Raw genomic sequence first — 22153 nt, forward strand, 5'->3', positions numbered from 1 at the left:
TTTTTCTTATCTTTCTCATTGGCTTTAAATTTTTTTTTAAATTAATGCAGAAACTAACAAATGTGAAGTTGTGGAGAACATCAATTTCTGAATTGGAAGCAATGAATTTGAATTTTGTAGTAGATTTAAATGTTTTTAATGCACTTTCTTTTGTCCCCAAAGGCACAGAAACTGTTAAAGATAATAATATTATTAATGTACCTTTTAAATTTGTCTCAGAATGTTGTAATATTTCATGTTAAAATAGCATATGAGAGTATTTGAAGTCATGTGGACTCCACTCCCGAGTGTAAATGTCAAAAACTGTTGAGTCTACTGCTGAGAGGTGTCTTTAAAACACAGTCTCCACCACTGACATTAAAAGCAGATCTTCATTTTGAAAAAAATCATCATGTAGTTTGATGATGCTTGCAGAAGTGAGCTTGATGGACAAGGACATGTGGAATACTGAGCAGTTACATGATCCTCTCCTTTTTGTAAGTCTTCACTAGACTGCAAAGCATTTTTTCATTTACCTTCTAGACACAGAAGTCAGTCTCCAGGACCATGTGGAGGCATTTATATATCCCAAACATAAAACATTTAAATTCAAGGCTTTTTACAGTGTCTTGTTTTACTCAGGGGAGTGATTACAGAAAGGAGAATGAGGATAAAAATGACAGTTGGGTTTTATGATTTTTGTTCTTTCCTTTCATTTTTTAAAATGAAAACTTTTGTAATTTCACTTGATAAGATAGGGGCTGACTGATAAAGGCATTGAATGTACGAATGATACTCAACAGTAATGAACTTGATTATTCAAAGTAGATATTAAGTCTTCTAATCTAGTGTTATTTCTTTCAAAGCATATTTTTAGCATAACCATTTGCAGCTTTATTGGCAAGTGTTGTTAATCATTCCTTATACTTTAAGCATCTGTATACATCCTCACATTATAGCATATTAAACAAGTATATTAAAGCAGCATTCACATGCTTTATGTGTTGGCAGTGAAGTTCTCAACAACTGTGCAACTGTGACTGTCAATTCAGTAGTATGTTGTATAACACCAGTCAAAAAAGGAATTCCATTTAGGAATGGCCACACTTTCTACTGTTCCCTTTAAATTAGATTTAATTACAAGTGAAAATTCATCTAACTTTGTTATAAAACAACTTTGATTCTGTTTTATTTTTCAACAACCATTAGGTTTGATTTTTTTTTCCAGTGACAAAAGGGCTAATTTTCAATCACAAATATTAAAAAATTTTTGGAAATTTCCATTGAGCTATTTTAAGAAATTCAAAACTTATTTGTGAATCATGCCTATTATCGTTGAATACATGATTATAATTATAACTGATGGTGTAAATTAATCTGTTACCAATTTATTTTTTAAACAGTAATGATACAATTAAAAATTTAAACATAAATTTTTATTTTAAGACTGTCAAACTCTCACGTTAATTGACTTGATTTCTGCATTAGTTTTTATCCACAGTTAAAAGGGTAACCAGTTATATAATTTTTAAACTTAAATTTGTTGCAACTAAGTAATATTGTATTTCCAAAATGGCAATACATTACAAATTTACTTTAGACAACTTTGTACATGAAGTTTCTTACATGTACTCCACAATGGTCCAATGTTATGAATGATTATTAATTATTGATTCAGTACCTTCAGTTATTATTCATTCAGTTTTTTAAATTTATATTAAGTTAGTGTGAATGCAAAGACTTTGGGGGAATATCAAAGTAAAAACAAAAGGAAGAAAACAAATATTTAAATTCATTACATTAAAAAATTCAGGTAAGTAACATTTTCTTGCCCCCACCCCTTATAAAAATGCTTGAAAACAATTTTACATTGACAATTTATTTTTTTAAATATGTTAGTGCAAGGTTAAGGTATGTCTTAACTTGCTTTTCAGAAAATATTATGTCCTTAATTTTTTCATTTTTAGCTTTGATTATATCCCATTCACTAACATTTACTAGCCAGTGTCTGTTATAAAGTTTAAGGATCCATGCAGAAACAAATTATGAAAATATAATCAGCAGGCATAAAAATGCATTATATGAGCAAGTAAAACAGAGCACTGTAAAGAGTAATAGATGTATCATTGTATACACTTATAGAAGTATACACTTTAAAAGAAGTAAGACAGAAAAATGAGCTGGACTGCTTCAAAATTCAGTACCCAATTGTAAGGATATTTTTTCCGTATTCACTTTCCCCCAGGAGAGTTGGTTTCTGGGTTGCTATGGAGTCTTCCTTGAACTCTCCAACTCAATATAACTTTTACTTTCCCTAGGGCTCAGGAGGAGTGAAAGTCTATCAGAAAAGCAGGTGAAAGAAGCAAAATCTAAATGCAAAAGCATTGCTCTCCTTCTAACAGATGCCCCCAACCCCAACTCCAAGGGGGTGTTGATGTTTAAGAAGCGTCGCAGGCGGGCCAGGAAATACACCCTAGTCAGCTACGGTACGGGCGAGCTTGAGCGAGAGGTGGACGAGGAGGAAGAAGGTGACAAAGAAGACACATGTGAAGTAGTATTTCTGGGCACGAGTGAGTCAGAGGTGGATGAAGAGTTATTGTCTGAAGGTGACAACACACAGGTTGTGAACTTTGACTGGGACTCTGGACTAGTGAACATTGAAAAGAAACTGGACAGAGGGGACAAGATGGAGATGCTGCCAGACACCACGGGCAAGGGAGCCCTTATGTTTGCCAAGAGGAGGGAGAGAATGGATCAGATCGCGGCACAAAAAGAGGAGGAGAGGATGGGTGGGATGCCAAGCAGAGAACCAGACACTGCCCAGACAGATGGCCTGAGAACCATGACTTCTTACCAGAGGAAAGAGGAAGAATCCGTCAGAGTGCAGAGCTCTGTGAGCAAAAGCTACATCGAGGTGAGCCATGGTCTTGGCCACTTGCCCCAACAGAATGGCCTCAGTGGGATGTCCGAGACAGCAGAGGCCCAGAGGATGATCCCTATGAACAGAACAGCCAAACCCTTCCTGGGGTCTGTGAACCAGACAGCAGCCCCCTTCTCCCCGACCCGAAACATGACGAGTCCCATCGCTGACTTTCCTGCACCTCCACCTTATTCTGCAGTCACACCTCCGCCTGAAGGCTTCTCCAGGGCAGTATCCAGTCCGATAGCTGGCCCAGCACAGCCTCCTCCGTGGCCGCAGCCTGCCCCGTGGTCCCAGCCAGCTTTTTATGATTCATCTGAGCGAATAGCTTCCCGGGATGAAAGGATCTCTGTGCCAGCAAAAAGAACAGGAATACTGCAGGAGGCCAAAAGGAGAAGCACGACAAAACCCATGTTCACCTTTAAAGAACCGAAAGTAAGCCCCAATCCTGAACTCTTGTCACTTCTTCAAACTTCAGAAGGCAAGCGGGGTGCTGGAGGTGATTCTGGACCTGAAGAAGACTACCTCAGTTTAGGAGCAGAGGCTTGTAATTTCATGCAAAGCTCCTCTGCAAAACAAAAGATGCCACCTCCAGTTGCTCCAAAACCTGCAGTCAAGTCCTCGTCCTCCCAGCCAGTGACTCCAGTTTCTCCAGTCTGGTCACCAGGAGTGGCTCCAACCCAACCTCCTGCTTTCCCCACATCCAACCCATCACAGGGCACCGTTGTCTCCTCCATCAAAATAGCCCAGCCCTCTTACCCTCCTGCCCGACCAGCGAGTGCTTTGAACCTGGCTGGTCCCTTCAAAGGACCGCAAGCAGCAGTAGCCAGTCAGAACTACACTCCAAAGGCGACAGCCCCCACTCCAACAGTGCCTGCTGCTCATTCTCGTGCGGTGGGACCATCTGGTGAACTTCCCGGAATGAGTGGGAGGGGAGCCCAGCTCTTTGCTAAAAGGCAGTCGAGGATGGAGAAGTACGTGGTAGATTCAGACACAGTGCAGGCACACGCTGCTCGTGCTCAGTCTCCCACTCCCTCTCTACCAGCGAGTTGGAAGTACTCCTCCAACATCCGAGCACCTCCTCCTGTGGCCTACAATCCTATCCACTCCCCCTCCTACCCACTGGCTGCTGTCAAGTCTCAGCCATCAGCCCCACAGGCATCCAAAATGAGCAAGAAAAAGGGCAAGAAACCCCTCAACGCTTTAGATGTCATGAAGCACCAACCATATCAGCTAAATGCAGCCTTGTTTACTTTCCAACCGCCAGATACAAAGGATGGCCTCCCCCAAAAATCATCCATCAAGGTTAATTCAGTGCTGGCCATGAAACATGCCCTTCCTCCCCGGCCCGTGAATGCCAGCTCACCCATGAATGTGCAGGCCTCCTCTGTGTACTCAGTACCAGCCTATAGCTCTCAGCCTTCCTTCTTCACAGAGGCCACCTCACCGGTCAGTGCATCCCCAGTGCCTGTGGGCATCCCTAGCTCTCCAAAGCAAGAATCAGCATCGACATCCTATTTCGTGGCACCACGGCCGAAGTTCTCAGCCAAGAAAAGTGGTGTCACTGTTCAGGTGTGGAAACCATCTATTGTGGAAGAGTAATCCTATAGCTGAGGCTGCGTGTCCACTTTGCTTGAAACAAATTGTTTGCAGTGTTACTTGAGTCCCCGAGAATGCCTAGCAAGTCCTCAACTTACTTAATATCAGATGTCACCTCCCAATCTGGGTCCAAGGAGCATAAAATTTTTCATGAGTCAAAAATCTAACTCAGATTGACTTAAAACATATTTATCTTCTTTGCACACTTACTTAAAAAATCCGGGAGCACCCCAAAACAGACATGTGCCATTATATTAAGTAAGCGGGATACATAGGATTTATGCTTTAGCCACAGGAAAGACACTGACTGTCAAAGTCGGTGGCATCAAACATTAGGACACAGTCTTTATGTAATATAACAGCTGTGCTCCTCTGGCGAAAAGGTTCAAATGTAGTGAAAATATAACATATATTGATTGAGATTTCCTTTTTAATAGTGCTTTATCTCTATTACTACTGTAAAGCAGTAAGAAATTTATCAAGAACAGGGATCAGCTCTGGTCTGTCAACCTCAGCCACCTGTTTGATACTGTGGAGAAGGCACCCTGGGGATTGTTGGAGTGTACATAGTTCAGTCAGGTGGGTAAGAAAGAGGGTATTAATAATTATTGAGCACTTATTAGGTTCCTTGCCAGATGTTTTATATATATTAACTCACTGCTAAAGACTTCTTTAAAGTAAATGGGGTAGGATAAGAAGGATAATTATCCTTACAGATTGATTCCCATCCTCCCTCCCCAGCCACCTAAGAAACCAAGTACATCTCCAGTTGCCCACAAAACCCTAGGTTTGTTTTCTTCAGCTGAATCAAGTGGTAGAGTACAGAATAATGAAGTAAATATAAAAAGGTGAGCAGGCTGCAGGTAAAGGCACACAGGACGGTGTTGTTTTCCCTTGGGAAACCACGTGGTCAGGGCATGAAGGGTTACTGACTACAGGGGCTAATTGTGAAGCACGAGGAAGCCAATTTGTGTGGAGGCCGTAGGGTGAGAACACACAGTTACTAGTATCATTTCTGAGTGACCTCACAGATTTCTTTCTTGTGCTTGCTTTGCTTTCTGATGACTGCTTCTCCCATTGTTCCTTGCAATTCTGTTCTCGCACCTTCACTTTATTTTTCTTTGATGGACCAGGAGGATTCAGGCAAGGTTACCTTGTAAATCTGGATTGCTTGCACATCATGCTGTCATCCAGCTGGCAATGAAGTTAATAAGTTAATAATGTTACTGACAGTAAACCTGGAGACCTTTCTCATATCTATTTTAAGTCCATGTCTGACCAACCATGGAAAATATTCAATATGAAATAATGTAGAGAAACACAAAGCATTTCTGACAGCTTCAAGGAAAACCATCTACTCAGTACACAAGATATGTTTAGAGACCTCTCATAAAAACTTGCCTAATTGAAGGGTACATGGTACCATTGTAATCCTCTGAAAATATCTGTATTCCTGTTCTTCTTTTGCTGTCACTGTCAATCTGCTGCATTTTTCACTATTCTATTAAAATATCACTTTCTTCTTTATCTGTTCAGTATATGTTTTTTTTAAAAACTCTTACCTGTGCGAGCTGTTGTGATGAAAGTCATTTCTCTGATATTTCTCTTCTATTGCTCCCCAAACATCTGAATTTCCTTTTTGTGAGCATATCCATTTCTCTGTACAATGCAGAACTGTAAGCTGTAGGTATTTCGAAGACATAACACACACAGAGGAGAATTAAGTCAGCTACAGAACAATGAGGCCAATTTTGCTTTCTCTCTGGAAAATCTTCCATTGCCTTTGGTGGCAATTTACCTAGAGGTTACAGCTGCAGGATGTAGCTCAGCCTCTTGTTTGCCTTTTTGGGAAATCAATTAGGAAGAGTAATACAGGATAAAGGAAAGAGCAATGTATCCATTATATAACACTATTGTTTGTATTACTTGTTCTCTGCGAAGGAAGTCTGTTGAATGCCGTGCATTTTGCGTTCTTTCCTAATAGAACAACCAAAAAAGCCTTCTTAAGGTGAAGCAGGAAAGGAGGTCATTTTTGTAACTTGGCATTCTTAGCATAGCTTTTAATGGTATGAATTAGAGGAAAGATAATGGAACACAAGGTCACCCAGTTGAGATCATCGGTTCAAAAGTAGCCTAGGATGGTAAAGACCCACAAGTATTCCCAGTTGTCCAATGATTTGTGGTATGTAGGAATGAGAAGTGTTTGGGGTCCATTTCCTGTTGGACAGGTGGTGATCTCAGCAGAGCCACTATTTGTAGTTGATGACTAGAGAGATATCTAATGTGACTGGGACTGTCATGGGGTTCCCCCAGAGCTTCTAAGAAATATGCCAGGCATGCAGTCAAAGCATCCACACCTTCGACTGAGATCTGATCGTACGGGTCTCATCCTGAACCATATGGTCCCACAGTATGGAAGAGGGGTGGGAATCCTCCAAAACTGTATCCATGACAGAGTCTAACCTCAGTCAGAGGGGTCGGGGAGTGGGATGGAGAAGGACTAAACCACTCCCTGGAGTAAGAGAAGTTTCATTTGCCTCGTTTCTCCAGCCAGGGAGGCCCCTGGACCTTGCATGTAGAATAAGCTGTATGTGCCATCTTTCAGACTGGAGTTAATGGAAATCATGTCAGCGTGGCAGGTGGGAGGGAGACTTAGAACTCATGGCCTCAGCTTCCCTCCTATGGGGCACCCTTTGTAGTCCAGGTGCTGCTGGCTTTATTGTGGTGGCAGTGTTTGGCTGGTTGGCTACTTGTGGAGTATGGGGAGGCAGTTTTTGTTTAGTTTTTAGCACCCTGACTTGTCCCTTGTCCTTCGTAGCTTAATTTCTAAGCAGAGCACCTGTGGAGTCAAGTTTTCATTATCAGCACAATAGCAACAATCATATACCAAATGCCAATGTTATGTTAGGTGGCTTATGTACATTATCCCAAGGAATCCACTGCATGGTTTACAGGCACTGGGATATAAAATACAGTATAGTCATAGTCACTGACATACCACAGGACCTCATGCAAATATCTTTCCATGAGTTTCCTCCTAATAATGTCTCAAACCTTTCTTCCTGGAATGCTCTGTCATAGTGAGTCTGCATAACACAAGATATTCTAGGAAGAAAAGTGCTGTGTAAATGTAAGTACAGCATGTTCCTCCCAGATTTTCAGGAGGGTAGATTAAATCACAGAACTGATAAGATTGGGAAATCTGAATGTTGCCACTTTAGGCTGAGAACATTTACCATTTTATTTCTAATATTTCAGTAATAAACACAGTCTGTTTTGAGAGAGGAAAAATCACACTGTGTCTGCATTTTGACTATTCTGACAATAGAAAGCCTAACTTTTTAGGAATATGTTTTATCAGACACATTTGGGCTGTTATTCTGGGACACGTAAAAGTTTTTACTTCAAAATACATTTATTATGATTGTTAATGATTCTCATTTAATCTTCACAAGAAGCAACTCACTTAAATATAGGAACACCGATCTGAGTCACAAATCATTCTTTAGAGTAAGCCAGGGTTCTTAAACTCTTCTAGAAAGATAGTGCCAGCCTCTTTCAAGAAGTGGCCTTTGTATGGCAAGTGAGTATTATCACACAGCCTAAACTGTAGCCTGGCAGCAAAAGTCACACCTGAGATGTCAAAATAAATGATCTTGTTTTAAAGGGGGTGGACTCACATATGTGAGACTGTTGTCCTATTTACAGTTACTCAGTTAAAGAGCTTTGAAGGTCATGTGGCTGCTGTCAGGCATATCAAGCACTGGGACTCTGGTGCTTTCACAGGGAAGCCTCTTGAGAGCACAGAAAGACACATGGCTGCTAGCATCTGAGTTTGGATTGAATTTTTCAAACAAAAGCCCCTTGCTGTGTATTCATCCAGTTACACATTCAAGAACCTGCAATCACCCATCTTCTAAGGGTGAGTTCCTGAAATCTGGTGCAGTTTTATGAGTCACAACCAGCCTGGCAGGAAGGGTATTTGAAGTCACAGTCATCAAAAAGATGTGATTGTTTCTGAAAAGCTAAAAGCTTAAAATGCTTCTAGAGGGAAGCAATGGGCTGTGTGCTTGGACTACGGGGTCTCCTAAAGCCAGATAGAGTTGGTTTTAGAAATTGTTAAAGGTTCATGAGAAAAATATGTAAATTTTAAGAATTAACGTTGTATTTCCGGAAACACTGACCCTCACTGGTCTCATGTTCTCCTTATCACTGGACTCTGGGGGACACAAAAACCACGTAGCACTTCAGCGCCACTAAGTTTGTCAACAAGTATTCTGGGAAAAAGCAGAATTGAATTCTTCTCTAGATTTCCCACCAGGGTTGGCTGAGGGCCATAGCAAGCTAATAAATTCTCACAGGCAAAACTGCTACAAGAGGCCAGTCTTTGTTTCTCCCTCTATGGTTTTTTTTAAAAAGTACAAAAATTATAGGCTATGCTATGGAGCATTGGGCCAATAAAATAGTCTTCTGGAGAAGTCAGTTTCTTAAATTTTAAAAACTGAGTATGTTTCTATGGTATGTAGTTTTGTATGTTAAATTACCAATTAGCACTTGGAAAACAGAACTTACTACTCAGAAGCAACCAAATAAAGAGAAATTTAATTTAAAAATACCAAATCCTCTCAGATATTTATCAAAATCTTGACTTTATCTGAGGTTTTCCAGCTAAGAAAATATATCTCAAATATGAAGAAAGAAAATTGGACTCTTACAGGGTCCTACAGTTTAAGTAACTTTATTATTGATACAATAGAATTTCTCAAATTTTCATTTTTTGGTTCTAAATGTAAAACTCCTCATGTTGACCTGTATTTACATCATTCTTGACATGTTTATCTAGATTATGTATGCCTTATGACTGGTGAAATATACATTTAGGGTCCCTAATAAAAATAATCACAAGGATATACTTCCCAGCTTATCTTCCTTCCTCTACCTGATAATGATAATAATACTCAAAATAATAATATTCTAATGTACCACAGAGAATACTGATTTCACAGCCCATACATCTTGAGCTCCTTGATAGCTACTAATGGTTTGGTTTGTTCGTGGAAAAAAAAAAAAAGCCCACAAACTAAAGATTGCAATTAGATGAACTTTGAAAGGAAATGCACATACTAGGAATAAATGGAACATTTTTTCTTCTTGGAAGTAAATATCAAAAAGCAAAGTGCTTTGTTCTTCAAGAGACATTTTAGAAGTCAGGGAATCTTTGATATCTTTATTTGGTGGACTAAGCTGTTTTCAGGACCACCCAAAGGCCCTAAGTCAAGCATTATGGTCCAAGTCAGGAAGACATGGGTGGGGAATGGAAGCTGTGGCAGCCATTCAAACAATCTCATGAGGCCTGAGGAAAAGGCAGGAGGTGGGGTGGGGGCTGATGTATTAAGTTTCAACTCTATGCCAGGAACTGTTTTAAATACTTTTCATAAGTTATAACAATAGCTAACATCAACTGAGAAGAAACTTAGGGTCCTGAATTGTGCTGAGTATCTTTCATAGATTATCTCTTTTTTAAAAATTGAGATGTAATTGACACATAACATTTTATTAGTTTCAGGTATACAACATAATTAAATTAGTATGCACTAGGAAATGAGCACCACAATAAGTCTAGTTAGCATCCATCACCACACATGATTACAGTTTTTTTTCTTTGTGATGAGAACTTTTAAGATCTACTTAGCAACTTTCTATACCACAGAAATGTTAACTATAGTCATCAGGCTATACATCACATCTCTAGGACTTATTTATTGTATAACTGTTTGTACCTTTTGATTCGCTTCACCTATTTCATACCCCACACCCCTTGCCTACAGCAAACACCATAGATTATCTCTCCTAATCTGTAGTCCTTATGGGGTAGATGCCATCGTTATCCCTAGTTTATTGATTATACATGGAATTCTAAAGCACAAAGAGGCTGGAGAACTTGCCCGAGATCACGCAATGCTAAGTAGTGGACCCTGGATTCAGTTTGGAATTGCGCTCTTAACCAATACAGTGGGATTTCATTCACTCCTCAGAATTGCCCTGAAAGTGAACATATTAGTATTCCCATTATATAGAGAAGGTATCTGAAGCTCAGAGAGGCTAAACAATTTGTCCAACAATCACTAAGCTTATATAAGTAGTGGGCTGGGGTCAGACAGAGATATTTGTCTGACATCCAAGCCTGGGCTCTCCCTTTAGTACCACATGGTTTCCACAGTCTCACTAGACCCTGGAATCCCACTCTCTGAGACCTGTGAATTGTGTGTTTTCCAAACTGTTCACCAGGAGCCTATTCTATATATGATTTATAGATGGCTTTGACCACATTGAGTGTCATTAGGTAGGACCCCACTACTTTCATAAGATTGTTCATAAAATCAGATGCTATGATAGTATGTTGGAAGTGAAAACCAGTCTCTGAAAAGGAAGCATCTGTCTAAAGGGTAAAAAAATATGGATTTGACAGTGATATTTTATGAGTTCCCCAAAGTCTTTCATTGTCTTACTTCAGGATGAATAGGTGATATTCATGGGCTGGAAATAGGTAGGAATATGACTTTAAAAAGTAAAGAAAAATCAAATTCTCTACATAAAAGGAAGTGTCCTCCTTGATTTCATGCCATTCTGATGTAATAAAAGTCAGAATGGAACTTCCTTAAGCAGTGAATCAGCACCCAGCTGAACTTGCTGCTAAACCAGTAATAACTAATACATTTCAACAAGACTAATTCTAGACTGAATAATGCTGACAGGGTCACAAGTTTTCAGTGTTTCAAACTACAATCTAAAATCTAATAGTCACTGGAATCAGAGTTCCGTGAAGTCTCTCCTGGCTGAGCCAGCGCTCCTCCTGGGCGTGCATGAGGCAGCAACTTTTCCTGCCTAAATGTCCTTCACAGAAGATTTTTCAGTGGTTATTTCTGTCAAAGACTTCCCAGCAAGGACATTTTTACACCTTGCATTTTTTCCCAGTAATTTTGTTTCTTGGACTATGTCTGTTATTTTGAAAACAATAAAAGAAAAAAACCTCCTGAGAAACTAGTGTAATTGATTCCAAAGATGGGTTTGAATGTTCCCATCGCTAATTTCAAAGAGAGAAGATGAGAACTTCTAAGTTAATTGTAAAAACCCTTCATTATATTTGCAGAGCTTCACTGCCTTAATTTAAAATCATAGAGCCACTAATAAGGTAATAATTATGAGGGCTTACTATATGCAAAGTGCCATTATAAATGTTAACTTTTTTAGTCATCACACAATGATTAAAGTATGAAGTAGACACTATTATCATCCTCCTTTACAGATGAGAAAATTGAGGTAAAGAAAAGTTACGGAACTTGTTTAAAGTGGGCGAGCTAAGACCCGAGACCTAACAGCCAAGCTCCAGAGCCCTTATGCAATCACAAGGCCAAGTTACCTCCTTTGATCACAATACAAGTCACGATGAAAGAAAACTGCCCATCAGAGGCAATAAGCTATACCTGTCTCAGAAATAATTCAAAGTTACTTTCAACCTTCTAAATCAAAGTAAGAAATACTGAGAAGACTTATTAGAGTATGGTAGCACCAAATGGTAGATACCTGTGAACAAGTACAGGGGTGGGGGAAGGCTGTGGTTTTATTATCTATCAGCTTATTTGCTTATCAGTCAATAAATGGTGGAGGGAAGCCAAATTTTTCTAATTACCATTGAACGAATACTCATAATGCCCTAGACCTATTTCCCCAAACAGCCATTTCCAGTCAACTAACATTATATATTACTAGAGCCATGCTACTTTACACCAGCTAAATTAAAGAAAAAAAGAATAGTGATGAGGAAAAAAGTCCTCATATTTTAATAACAATAATGTGGAAAAAATTACCTCCAAACTTTTACATTAAAAAGCCATGATTTGATTTAGGGGAAGTGAAAGGCAACCATTTCTTAAATGAAATTCACGTATGATTAAATGAGATAATGCATGTAAAACCAAGCATACAGAGGCACCTTTTGTAATGGGTAAAGGTGTAGACTTGGACCAGATTGCTTGCCATTGAATCCCAGGCCTGCCTCCTGCTAGTTGGGAGCTTCCAGCAAATGATTCAGCCTCATTATACTCAGCTGTGAGATCGGGACAACAATAAGTGTACCTAACAAGCTGCTGTGAAGACTAGTTAAATCAGGATGTATTATGTGTATAGAACAGTGTCTGGCACATTGAAAGCATTCAACATGTATTAGCTATTAACATTATTGCAAAGGGCACCCAGTAAACAAGTTACTGTTTCAAAAAACTTAGAGGAAAGCACACACATATTAATAATTAAACAAGTTCTTTTGTTTTCTTGGTCAATATGAATCCGGGTTTAAGGATCTAACCCAGAGGAAGCAATGTTTGTATAAGTCTCATACTAACAAGAGAAATCTATTCCCAGGAGTCTTTCACTAAGAGACCTTTGTTTCTTCTCTGCTGTTTTCTTCTAACTGGAGCTTTATATGTCTACACTCCTCTGTATTCAGCCTGTTTTGGTCACTTTTTTTTATTCTCTTCTTCATCTATTGTATTACCACTGTTGTAGTGGTATACAAAGATGAGCCTAGGATTCAAAAAGACTGGTACAATATTTTTTAAAATGGAAACATCAGCTTTCAGACTCTAAAGGACTGTATTCAATTAAAAGTTCCAATATTAAACAGAATAAGTGTGGTGTACTTAGCAATATTAAGAGGGTTCTAACGAGGTGATGCTTGCAAATTAAATATATTCTCAAAATAGAGTAGCTGGTATCTTGAGCAAGGTTGCAGTAGTATAGTTGAAGCTTAAATAGGCCTACTACACAGAAAGTGTAGCAGCTGGCAACCCCATTACCCAGGCTACCCCAATTCAGGCCTGCAACCGTTGGGGCTCTGACAGAACTTGGCTGACTTCTGAAGGCACAGCAGACAGTTGTTCATATCCCTCCTTCCCAGGACAAAGGGTCAGTAACCTGGCCTTTTTACAGTAATTAATCCCCTTGCCTGAGAAGATGATCAGTTTCCAAAAACAGAGCAAAATCTGGGTGTGAACAGAGCAAACTCCCAGTCACTCCCAGACTAAGTGATGAAAGAGCAAGTGATGAAACACAGGTTTCTGATTATGAGTGACTGATGTAATGAGGAGCCTAAAAGTCCAGCTGCCTTTCAAACCCAGGGAATTTTTGTGGGTTTTCTGGTGTACTTCTAGAATACTTCTGAGTCAGAGGCAGAAGTCAGGACTGATCTCCAAGAGAAAAAAATCAAAACAGTCTGAGATTGTTTCAAATACAATTGAGTACAGTTCAGCTTTTCTTTAGTGCCATTTAATTACATTTTTTTCTTAAAAAGTGAAAGCAACTAGGTCTCTTTCCTGCATTGCATGTTCCTGAGATCTTTTTTATCTTAGTATATCCCAGATTGATTAATGTTCACAGAACCATCTTCTTGAGCTAAAAATCACTAAGGAATAGGCTGGACTAACATAAATGAAATGCCAATTTACTATCATGCCAATTTCTGCAACTAGGGTTTTGTTTTATCTTTTAAATACACTAAGAGTTAATTGGTGTCTGGCCCACTGGACTACTTGTTAATGCTTATCAGATGGTGCCAATTATAATTCTTCATATAAACCCCAAATGGGCTAAATATATTTTGAATTCTACATTATGAAATATCCAGCAAAATATTACAACTCATAATGGGTGGTACTATTGAAATAAAGAACAAAGCAAAACATACCACTTAGAACTTTTGATTTTAATTTTAAACTTCAATTCACCAAGTGATACGATTTTCTTTACATACAGCACTTAAGTTGTAGCAAATTATCCTTTCACAGTGTTCTAAATACACAGCTTTCCAACTTTTGTTCCCTGGGTAAAATTGAGATTCTCCTGGCCCCATCTTGGAAATTCTGACTAGTATATCTGGGTGCGGCCCAGGACTCTGTTTGTGTAATATACACCGCTGGTGTTTCTGATGGGAATGGATTGTGAACCACACCTTGAAAAATACTTTTCTAACACTAAAAACTCTTACATCAACTTCATTTTTTGAAAGCCATAAGTAGTTTCCCAGTTCATCCACTTAGGTGCAACCAAACTTGCAATCTGCTCTTAGTTTCAAAAGCTCTCAGTGCCTCGACTATGGTGAACAGGCACTGAAGTGCTGATCTTGACGCCTTGGTCCAGAAGATGGCAGCAATTGCTCTTTCGGCTCAGAAAGTGCTACCCGGGCAGCCATTCCAAACATATTGCAAATGATTTGCTTTGAACATTCTTTTTTATTTGTTTTTTAAATAGAAGAATAAAGAGGGTCTCAAGATGAGATTTTATCTGACCCTGGCTTCTAACCAAAGCTGAGATTAAATATTTCTGGAATAGAATGATAGAATTTTTTCACCTAGAAAATGGGCCATACAAAGTTCCTTGGCTGCTTTTTCTTATCTCTGAGGAAAGGGATTGTATGACTTCCCTTGGCTGTAGGGCAATAGAGCCTCTTATCTCCAATCAAAAATGTTCCTACTAATAACTAACTTAGATCTCTTTGGCAGTAATTAAAATATTCTTATTTGGGGATCTAGCCTCCAGGAAAATTTTGAAGCACTCTGAATGCTAATTAGCTTTTTGAAATGAAAACAAATAAGATTGTAAAATTTTCAAAACTAAAATTACCGAGAACAGGGAAAGATCCCAATATTTTTGTTTAATCTTAACATTAAGATGATTGGATGGTGACAAAATGCAAATTGACAAAATGCAAAATCAGAGGCTTCTTAAATATTATAAATGTACAGAGCCAGTCAGGTACACCCTGTGAGTAGCAGCTTTGATTCCAACAAGAGTATTGTTTTCAGACCTTAGACTCACTTAAATTTATTTCTAAAACAAAAAGGATATCTAGAAGTTTTGTGTTTTATGTTTGGGTAAACATAAGGTATATGTTTACCCACTGTCCAGTGGGAGACTGAAATGAGAGAGGTGGGGTGATTATTTGAGGAACTATGGTGTGGATGAGAGAGCCAAGGTCTTTCTTGGTGAAAAAGAAAAAAGTTCCAAGACAGTAAATTTCAGTTTAACTTAAGAAAACTTCTAAAACTTGTGGGGAAGAGATGGAGAAGGAACTAACATATATGCTGGACATATAAAATGTGTTCAGAACTTTGCAGTATGTACTTAAGTTAATTCTCACACCAACCTTAAGGTGGAAATTATCCATATATTTTTTTAATTGATGGGGAAACTGAAGCTCAGAGAAGTTAAGAAAATTATCCAAAGTAACCCAGCTTGTAAGGTGGCAGACCCACCAGCTGAATTCAAGTTTATGTTCTCATAACCTGTGCTTTTTCTACCACAGTGCTTATCAGTTGTGTTGTAAAAGGAACTCCTGTACCCTCCTGGAAGCTTGATTGCAGGATCTCTCAAGTCCTTGCCATCTCTAAGATTTTATAAATCTATATATAAATACCTTCTAAAAACCATTCAGGTTTTTAAAATTTTTTGAGAGTCTTGATGTAGTTCAATACTTTTAAAATGGAGGGTCCAGCTTAAAACCCAACCAGACAAGATTCGCTTGTTCCTTGTAACTTTAATTTCAGGATATTTGAAGGAAAAATATCTTAAAATTAAGTACATCAGTTTTCTAATGGGAAAAAAAAGCAAAGCTTAGGAGATGAGAGAATAATTTCTCTTTCTTTAAACCATGACTAGAGGATTTGCTTTGGTTCCAGTGTCTGTGAAGTGTGCTTTATAATTCCTCCTGGCTGTTCTTGAAACACACACAGAATGTACCTGAGAATGGGGAGAGTTCTGAAACTCAGGAGGAACTAGCTCTAGGGCAGCCATTAGGCACCCTGGAGTAAGGTAGGAAATGAGCTTGCCCTTTGCTTATTGTTTCTCCTGAATCACTTGCTCTCCATCCTTTGTTATTAAAATGCACATGCTCTACTTTATACAACTATGTCAAATGTGTTGTGCATTGATACAGACAGCAATCTGTTACAAAGCAGAATGTTCAGTATTTATCTTTGCTTTCACTACTCAACCTCTGCTTTGTTGTCATTTTATCTTGTCATTGAAACTTAAGTAATATCCTAGCTAGCACTGTCACCAATTGTCAGAGTCAAAATCCTTTCTTGTGAATGGTGTGTAGATGTTTAATTATCAATGTATCTTGAGGATGCACTGCATTGTCAGACTTCATTTTGTCTCATCTAGCCTTCATTTCTTGCAAAAATTGTACTGGTCTAGATTGACTGGAATTTAGCACTAGTTATAACATCAAAGTTGCATTTCACCTGGGAATATCTGATCCACAATGATAAACTGTAAGAGATTCTCCCCTACCATAGCTCCTTCGGGCTCTTTAAATGAAACAACTGGAAGGTAACTTCCCTTCCAGCTAAAACATAAACAAAAGCTCTAGCCTAGTTTACTATGCATGTGATTTCAGGTGGTCAGTGATTGCGAATTTACTAATTATATTTTTAAACGGACTTACCTGTATTAGTTTACCAATACTGAAACAGGCAAGATGAAGAACAAGGATGGAACTGAGGAAACAATTGTTAACTGGAATATGTGCCCACCACTATCAGAAAGGGTCTCATGTTGTTTAAGAAACAGATCAAAGCACATTTTAGAGGAACTTTTTGATTGGTGGAAGTTAGGAATCTTTTTCCAAATGTATAAGCTCTAAACATGTTTTTTTCTGTCACTACCTAGCATTTTTGTTTTGTTTTTAGCGGATAGTTGCTTTAGTTACACACAGTTTTTAAGAATCTCTTCTCTTAATCTCAAATGTATATTTATGAGGGTCTAGACATTTTAGTACTGCCAAAAGAATTTAACTTTTATCTTAGGCTAAGACTGTACATCCAAAGTGGCTTAGAGGGTTATGAAATGTTTGTAGCTATTCACAAGGCTTTTATTAATTCATCTATGCATCTGCACGAGTCAATACTGAAAGTGAAAAAATTATTTAGCAATTGTATAGTCAATAATGATCTAACATCGTATCAAAATGAAGGTGAACTTGAGAGAGAGGAAGAGTCAGGGCAATAATAAGGAATGAGATCCTTTGAATAAATGTGTGTCCCACATAGCAAAAATTGCTATAGTATTAATGTTCAATATTACGTCTAGATAATTACATATTCCCGTTTTGTGAGCACATTACAAAAGCTATGCCAATAAGAAAAGCTGTAAGAACAGCTAATGCCAAGGGCAAAATTAAACATTTGGCCTTTAATTTTAGAAGTTTAATAAGTAGGCAAGCAAACTAATACCTCATGATATCCCCTTGAACTATTAATGGGATTATAGATATGCTTGGGATTAATATTTTCTAATAAAATAAGTGCTTCCTATTTTGAAGCAATGTACCTGGGACACTGTTAATAAAAGATATTTCCAAGTTTCCCATTCATATTTAAAAAGCACATCATCATGACTCTCATTGTATACTCTGCTTAAATCTATTTTTTTCCTCCTTTAGTAGTTTTTATTCCAGAAAAACAATCATTTATTTGAAATCGCCACCTATTTTATGGTGTTCCTGTGCCTCTGTAAGTGAAATGACAAACATGAAATTATTGTGAAATTCCCTCAAACAAGAAAGATATTATTAAATAAAATTTACTACTTGTATCAGAGAGATGTAGTAAGGCAACTAAGCAAAAATGTTCTGACCCTGTGCTTAAGAGAACAAGTTATTGATTTCCCGGCAGAAGAGTTATATTTTTTAATTCCTAATTTTAAACATCATACTGGGGCCACATTTTTATGAAAGAAACATAAATATGATTAGGCAGTAAATCTTAAATTTCCCAAGAACAGTAAGTTAAACATTTTCTGCAAGTTCCAGGAAATGAATCAAAGGAGCTGTTTCATAAGCTTAGAAACATAATGGACAGAAAAACAGTTACAAAGATCCAATAAGTCATTTTTCTCATACTTGTGAAAAGGATACATATTTTTTGCATCCTTGTGAAATAATGTCCTGTGTTGTGTAGTTACTGATATGTCTCCATCATTACCATTAACCAGCTTTATCAGTCTTTCAAGGTAATTCAGAGTTGTGATAGAAGGATGGCTTAAGAACATGCCAGTGAGGAATTTGGGGAATGTTATGCAAACAGCCTGATCAAGGTTGTTAGATGGTACACACACATCTCTTAAGAACTCTTGTTCTTAAAATCTGAACTGATGAAATTTTCCTATGAGAAAGCCAAAGCCATTCTCCTTGAGAAGAGAGTTTGCTTAAAGGATATTAGGCTTACTTCAAATAGCACTTTTCTTCTAGGAATAAATGCACATTCATGGACTGTTTTTGTTTTTGTGAAAGAGGGGGAGAGGACATGGTTGCCTGGATTTATTTTAGGAAAGGAACTTTTAATTCTTATAGGTTTTATAATTTATCATAATTATAGTTCTAGTAAGATACACAGTATATTAATTTTAGGCTATTAATGATAGTTCTCCTTTATTAAGTACTTACTATATGCCAGACACTGATGTTTTTCTCTACAAAAACCTCCCACAAGGTAAGAAAAATCCATTTGTTTCATACAGGGTCAATATCCTTTGTTAATTGTGAAAATTACTTAATTTCTCTACAAAAACTGATGAAATTTGAACTTTTGATAGCCATTCTTTTCTAAGATGGGAATCCATATGACTTTTTACTGTTCAAATCTTTTGAGGAGTGAGGAAAGTTGAGAAGTATTTTGAAATGTGTTTAAATGATTTAATTTTTCCATTCAAACAAATCAGATTTTATAAAAATATATTTAAGTATTTCTCAAGAATTACAAAAAATTTAAATGGCAATTCCAGCTATTTAAATTGAACACTGCTTATATTAATGGGAGTATTTTCATAGGCTATAATTTTTATTGACATACTTCTGTTTTGAGGATAAAGGTAAAGAGTAAAAATTGCTGCTGTAATAATTCTTCCCACTAATAAATTTAATGACTTAAAACATATTACTTAGATAAAATTTTATTATCTATGGTTTGAATTCTTCAATTTCCTTATACCACCAAATTACATAAATTACCTAAATTCTATGCCTCAGTTTTCTTTATTGTAAGGTGTGGATTAAAGGGTTGTTGAGAGGATTAAGTAAGTTAATAGAAAAGTTTCACTAGTACATAGTAAAAATTCTATGTTTTAGTTATTGTTGTCATTGCTTCTACGATGTAAAGGATCCTGGAAGTATATGCACGGATTCCTCCTTAACACCAGTCTTCATGACCGTAAATTGACTGTGGTTATTTTTATTCTTTTATAACAGAAGATTGAAAAAGATTAAAAAGTCTATATTTTGGCCCACCCAGAGCTAGCAGGATAACGAAGTCAGAGGCAATGTTGCAGCCAGTCTGTGTTCTGGGGGGAGAGGGAGTGCGGGGCAGGGGTTGGCAAGGCAGTATCTGAGGCACGCAGTGCTAATGCCACTTCAAAGGCAAGGCTCCCTCCTATTTTTATCCTCAGCGGGCGGCCTGCCTATGCAGTTGCCTCTTGAACAAAAGGTTCTGCCAGGTCTCTGACACCTTTTAAGACTTCACAGACTGGTCTCACAATAACAAGAATAATCTCCATTTGTTGTGCAATGTGGCATTCGATTTATAAACACTCTCCCTCCTCTATCCACAGTCTTGAAACCATAACCAGTATTATTACCAGCACAGCTGCTGGCTGAGGCTGAATCATACTGTAATAAGAGGCAAAGGCAGGATGTACAAGTTCACATTCTTTTCAGTACATCGTGCTGGCTTCCATTGTCATTTACTACCCTTACCCTTTCTCACAAAGGGATTTCCTTCAAATGTTAAATAAAACTTTCTTAAAAGTCTCTTGTTTTAGAACCAAAATTTAATCTAAAAATTAATCTAAAATGAATGATGATGACTAGTCAGTGGCAGAGCAAGATGAGAAGCTCTAACTACAAGATGGTATCCCTTCTTTTGATGACTAAGAGTGTGCAGCCCATTCACAGAACTACTAAAATGTGACTACTTTTCTATTCAATACTGTGACTCAGTCCTGGTTCTCTGCACTTTTCTTGGCAAGCAGAATAATACTACAGCATAATACTCTCCTCTGTTTTTTAGACGAGAGGAATACAACAAAATTCCCCAAAACTCCACTTGGTGGGAGAAAATTTAAGATTCATCTGAAGAAGGCAGATCCCAGGGAATATGAGATAGAGACTGTTTAATTAAGAGACTAGAAGTGAAAACGACCTTAAAATTCTCCATGTCCCCAAACTTCAGATTTGATTGTTGCCAAATCACCTCAAGGGATTGGTCCTACATTTAAAGATATCTAGATAAAGGATGCTTTATCTCCATAGAGAAATTTCTTCCAAGGCTGACCTGCCTCCCCCATCAGGAAAATTTTAATCGAAGACACATTACTGCTGGAGATGCCCCTAAGAGATTCGTTAGCAGAAACTGCCATTTCCTATGCCTGCTGGCAGTCTCACGATAAATGGTAAATCGAATTTCAGCTTTCTCTTCTCCAACTCTAACTAATCCCAATTTCCATTATCTTTTTTCTTTTTAGGCCTTAATTTTTAAATTTTACAAATATATTTTTGGTTCTCTTTAGGATTCTTGCGTAATTTTCTAAGACTTTTCTCCTTTGGGGAATCAAGCAGTTTAAAACCCTCATATTTCCACTCACCCAAATGCAAATCATGTGCCTGTATATTAAAATTTTCTACCTGTTTAGAAAAATTAATCATACAGAAATTAATGAAGGAAAATAATTAAATAAAACATTTGTAATGTTGAATAGGCATAAGCCTAAGGGAAGAAATAAAAAGCAAGTAAGGGGGATAAGGAATCTTGAGACAGAAAGAGAGATTAACCAAATGGAGATCATATGGTACTTTAGTGAGGCCTGAAGGAAATGAAATAGGAGTTATGCTGAGGTCTGGAGACTTGTGTTCCAGGCAGGAGGATCAGCAAGTATAAAGGTCCTGAGGCTTGAGTGTGCCTGGTGTGTTCGAAGAATAGCCCAAAGGCCAGTGTGACTGGGTCAAAGTGAGAGGGAAGAGCAGGAGCAGATGAAATCAGAGATGGGGTGGGTCCAGCTGATTTTACAGGGCCTTTGTGGGTCAAAGAAAGGACTTTGCTTTTCCTTTTTTGAAAGGAGAAGATATGAGAGGCTTTTAATCAGGGGACTAAGTGACATAATCTGATTTTCGCTTTAACAGGATAATTTTGATTGACACATTGAGAATAGACTAAGGGAACAAGATTGGAATGGGGGGAAATTAATTAGGAGACTATAGCAATAATCCAGGCAAGAGATTCTGATGCTTTAGCCTCAGATGATACCAGCAGAGGTGGCGAGAAATAGACAGGCTGGATGTATTTTAAAGTCAGTGCTGACAGGTCAGGTGTAGAGTATAAGAGGTGGGGAGGAGTCAACAATGACGCCAAAGATTTTGCCCTGAGCAACTGGCAAACTGGAGAATGCCTGGCACTTTCTTTATATGCCCTTTCCTGGATCTCTGCTCCTTAGAAATTCTAATGAATGTTTAAAAGGGCAAAAGAAATGTCATTTATTCCTATTGCTTTTTTTGTTGGAATCTGCTTATGATAAAGTATGTATTTGTGATGAATATCTATTGATCATGTG

General features: G+C 37.9%; 1 protein-coding gene across 3 annotated transcripts in view; it reads left to right on the forward strand.

Annotated features, from left to right (window-relative positions):
* Positions 1–22153, forward strand: part of SYNPO2 (synaptopodin 2) — a 170799-nt gene that overhangs the window by 139381 nt on the left and 9265 nt on the right. For 2 of the 3 annotated variants that reach the window (XM_036993076.2, XM_073237110.1), the window contains one exon: positions 2298–4471. The exons of the other annotated variant lie outside the window; for it this stretch is intronic. In XM_036993076.2, the coding sequence (XP_036848971.1) occupies positions 2298–4471 (2174 nt within the window). The remainder of the gene's footprint in view (positions 1–2297; positions 4472–22153) is intronic. 3 annotated transcript variants of the gene reach the window in all.

Source organism: Manis javanica, chromosome 5 (genome assembly GCF_040802235.1).
Source record: "Manis javanica isolate MJ-LG chromosome 5, MJ_LKY, whole genome shotgun sequence".
Classification (NCBI taxonomy): Eukaryota; Metazoa; Chordata; class Mammalia; order Pholidota; family Manidae; genus Manis; species Manis javanica.